At 54.1% G+C, this 4,334-nt stretch overlaps 1 protein-coding gene across 1 annotated transcript in view; it reads left to right on the top strand.

Moving 5' to 3' along the window:
• ASMTL (acetylserotonin O-methyltransferase like) overlaps nt 1-4,334 on the top strand; it is a 45,812-nt gene that overhangs the window by 19,656 nt on the left and 21,822 nt on the right. The window contains exons 3-5 of the mRNA XM_032267804.1: nt 145-258; nt 528-630; nt 3,881-3,989. Coding sequence (XP_032123695.1) covers nt 145-258; nt 528-630; nt 3,881-3,989 — 326 coding nt within the window. The remainder of the gene's footprint in view (nt 1-144; nt 259-527; nt 631-3,880; nt 3,990-4,334) is intronic.

The following is a 4,334-nucleotide window of genomic DNA, read 5'->3' on the forward strand; positions in this document are numbered from 1 at the left end:
GTTTCCTGGGATTCTCAGCCCCGATCCCAGAGTGTGTGGTGCCCACTGCAGGCTGCTGTGGTCAGGAGAAGTGGGCAGTGCCCTGTTCTTCCCACAGGGCGTCCTGGACCTGAGCCCACAGCCTGTCCTCCACTCCCATCCCAGGACATGGAGGACACCCTGGGACAGCAGGCCCAGCGGAGAGCTGCCTGGCCTGGGGCTCCTCTCAGGGCCGCTGCCCGTGGGATTTGTGACCCGTTCCCCGGCCTGTCCGTAAAGGTTTGCTGTTGAGAGATGCTGAGTGATAAAATAGATTGTTTTGCTACTGGAGAATGCGGCAAGCCGTTTTCCGCTTGCGGGTTGGGGTGGCCAGGTTTTCCTTGCCATCATTGCTCTTACCGTTCAATGTATTTTTTCATGCTCCCAGCGTTTCTCAGTAGTTTCTCGGGAGACACCATGGCGGGCTGATAGGGGAGAAGAGGCTGGGGCCGGGGCCGGGACGGAGGCCACCTCGCTGCCTCTCTGGTTTTGGGAAACCCGTGCCATGACTGCCACGTGTCACAGCTAGGGCACCGCTTCTGTCTCACAGGTTGAGTGGCAGAGAACACAGCGTGTTCACAGGCGTGGCCATCGTCCAGTGCTCCAGCCAAGGTAACCGCGGCCCGGGGGTCGGGGTGTCCACACAGGCCGAGGGAAGGACCTGGGACCTTGGAGGGACCCTGGCCTTGAGGGAGGACGGTGGATGCCCACCCCCACCCCCAGAGGGCCTCAGTTTATGGTGTGCCTGCGAAAGTTGTTTGCTGATTTGGAAGAGTGCAGGGGACAGGAAAATGTGCGATTTGTCTTATAAACACGCAGAGGAGGCCGGGCGCGGTGGCTCACGCCTGTAATCCCAGCACTTAGGGAGGCCGAGGCGGGGGGATCACGAGGTCAGGAGTTCAAGACTATACCGGGAAACATGTTGGAACCCTGTCTCCACTAAAAATACAAAAATTAGTCGGGCGCAGTGGTGGGCGCCTGTCATCCCAGCTGCCTGGCAGGCTGAGGCAGGAGAGTCGTTTGAACCCGGGAGGCGGAGGCTGCAGTGAGCCGAGATCGCACCACTGCACTGCAGCCTGGGCCACAAGAACAAGACTCTGTCTCAAAAACAGAAAGAAAAGACCTAGAAGTGGAAGGAACGTCTCTGCAGAATCGAGTCCCTCCGCCAGGAGAGGGCTTTGCAGGATGATTTCCAAGCACGTGGTGGAAAATACCGTGTGATTGCTGCAGGGCCTGGCGTGTCTGGTGACGCCACAGCGGAGTCCTGTCGGCCTGCGGCGTCTTATGACCACAGAGAGACCTTCTCTCCGTCTCGTGATCTGAGCTTTAACCTTAATGCCTCTCAGCTGGTTCTCAGCTCAAAAGGGAGGGGTACAGACACCCCTTCCCAGCCCGCTGCCCATCATGGGACTCATGGCATAACTCCTTTCCGTGTTTGAGTCTTTGGTTTTTGGAGGGGGAAGGGGGTGACCACCAAGCCCAGCTAATTTTTATTTTTTAGTAGAGACGGGGTTTCACGGTGTTCACCAGGATGGTCTCGATCTCTTGACCTCATGATCCACCCGCCTCGGCCTCCCAAAGTGCTGGGATCATAGACGTGACCCACCGCGTCCGGCCTGATGTTTGTTTCTTTGGCTTTGGGAGGGGGAGTGGGGGACAGAGTCTCACTCTTGTAGCCCAGGCTGGAGTGCTGTGGTGCAACCTCAGCTCACTGCAACCTCCGCCTCCCGGGTTCAAGTGATTCTCCTGCCTCAGCCTCCCGAGTAGCTGGGATGACAGGCGCCCACCACCACGCCCAGCTAATTTTGTGTTTTTACTAGAGACAGGGTTTCTCCACATTGGCCAGGCTGGTCTCGAACCCCCGACCTCAGGTGATCCGCCCGCCTCGGCCTCCCAAAGTGCTGGGATGACAGGCGTGAGCCTCCGCGCCCGGCCCCTGAACTCCTTTTTTAGGTTCCTTTCAGATTCCCTTGTCTGCGACGGGCCTTGAACCTTTATCTTTGCTTTCCACGGTGTGTGACGTCCCAGCATGAGACACGAAAGTACCTATGTAAAATTCACCAAATTACCCTGAGTGAAATAAGGGCACAGAAACACAGAGAGCCTATTGCCGACAGGTCTCAGTGAGTTCATTCATTCATTCATTTTGCAGGGATGGCGTTTCACGCGGTCACCCAGGCTGGAGTGAAGTGCTGCAGTCTTGGTTCAGTGCAGCCTCCGGCTCCTGGGTTCAAGACATTCTCCCGTCTCACCCTCCTGAGTACCTGGGATTTTAATACCTTAAAACGAAAGTTTTAGGTCAGGCACGGTGACTCACGCCTGTAATCTCAGCACTTTGGGAGGCCGAGGCGGGTGGATCGCCTCAGGTCAGGAATTCCAGACCAGCCTGGCCAATATGATGAAACCCCGTGTCTACTAAAAATACAAAAATTAGCCAGGCGTGGTGGCACACGCCTTTAGTCGCAGCTACTGGGGAGGCTGAGGCACGAGAATCGGTTGAACCCAGGAGTTGCACTCCAGCCTGGGCGACAGAGCAAGACTCTGTCAAAAAAAAAAAAAAGTTTTCTTGAAAACAAGACAAAGGGTCAGGAACGTTTTAAGTAAAAAGTTAAAACATTACTTCAGACTTTTATTCGTTTACTCCATGCAGTTCATTTTTGTTTTCTTTGATATTTATGAACATTTTAGTATCCAGTTCCCTCTGGAGGCTACAGGGGAGGCGCCTTCCGGCCTGTCCCAGCTCCTGGGGTCTCCAGCATCCCTGGGCTTGTGGCCCAATCACTGCAGCCTCCGCCTCCTCTGTCTCCACGTGGCCTCCTTCTCTGTGTCTGTGTCTCGTCTGTTAGGGACACTTGTCACTGGCTTTAGGACCGACACTGAACCCAAGATAATTTCACTTTAAGGTTCGTTCCCTCATTGCATCCGCAAAGTTCCTATTTCAAAACAAGATCCCATTCCCAGTTTCCAGGTGGACATGGATTTTGGGGGAGCCCCTTGGACCCAGGCCAGGTGATCGGGGAAGTCTCCCGCAGGTCCCCCGAGCTCCCCTCATGCTATGCTTGTGGCGTTTCCACCCCACTGCTGAAGTCCTCATGTTGACCCCAAAACTTTCACGCCAAGGCTTCACAGAAGACCGGTGCCCTCCCCGCTAGCGTGAGGGCCGCACTCGGCCCCTTCCTAAGCGCTGTGATTTTTTTGGCTTCTTTTTGTTCTGTCATTGCCCTCCTTTTGTTGGAAACAGAGGCTCAGTGCCGCAAAGCAAAATCAGCGCTGAGGCAGAGGATCTCTCAGCAATGCAGTTTTTACCTCCAGGGCTGCAGGGAGGGGACCCTCACGGGCCATCGAGCCACGAGAGTACAATGAACAAAGGAAAACACACACATGTATCCCTGACGCGTGTGGGGTCGTCCTTCCTGCCGTGTCTGAGCTCCGTGGGCTGGAGCCAGACCTCACCATCTGAACTAAAACCCAACAGGCTGACAACTTAAAACTTTTCTGAACGGGTGACAGCCACGGAGAGCTGGGACACGCCTGTGAGCACGTCCAGCACAGGTATCTCGGTTAAGTACAAGGACATAGAATGTACTACGTGCCCGTGAGCACGGCGTGTCTAACAGCTACATAGGAGGGGGCCTCACATAGAGTTAGCACAGTTATTCTTTAACAAGAAAGGAAAGTTTAAAAAGGAACGTTTCTGCTTCCTACTCTTTTCTTGTCTAAAATAATAGCTTTTCCACCGTGAATATCCACACCTGAATTGTGCGCTGCGCTCAGATAAACAGCACACCACAGCCCTGCGGGTGTCAGGCCCTGCAGGTGACAAGCTGGCACCCACACTCACGCCACGGCCCTGTGCTTGCAGACAAGGAGCTGGACACCAGGGTCTTGCAATTCTACGAGGAAACGATGGTGAAGTTCTCGGAGCTGTCGGAGGACCTGCTCTGGGAATACATCCACAGCGGGGAGCCCATGTGAGTCTCGGGGCGCTGGGGGCGGGGACGCGTGAGGCCTGCCCACCCTCACATGTGGGGTCCCAGCCAGCCTTGGGAAGGGAGGAGGCCCATACCTGCCCCCACAGGGCTGAGCCTGAGGCTGTCTGGCAGACGGACGTGTGCTATAGCATACAACATACAGTGTCTGTAATTACACATTATTACGTAATGTAACATACAACTACATTTACAGTCATATAATTTATATATTATACATTATACAGTACATTGTATGTAATATGTTAACTACAGATATGTGTTAATGTATTACTACATATTAGTATATATTACGTAATGTAACATAGAACTATATTTACCATCATA

The sequence above is a fragment of the Sapajus apella genome, unplaced genomic scaffold (genome assembly GCF_009761245.1).
Source record: "Sapajus apella isolate SASKATOON/1434 unplaced genomic scaffold, GSC_monkey_1.0 scaffold172, whole genome shotgun sequence".
In the NCBI taxonomy this organism is placed as follows: Eukaryota; Metazoa; Chordata; class Mammalia; order Primates; family Cebidae; genus Sapajus; species Sapajus apella.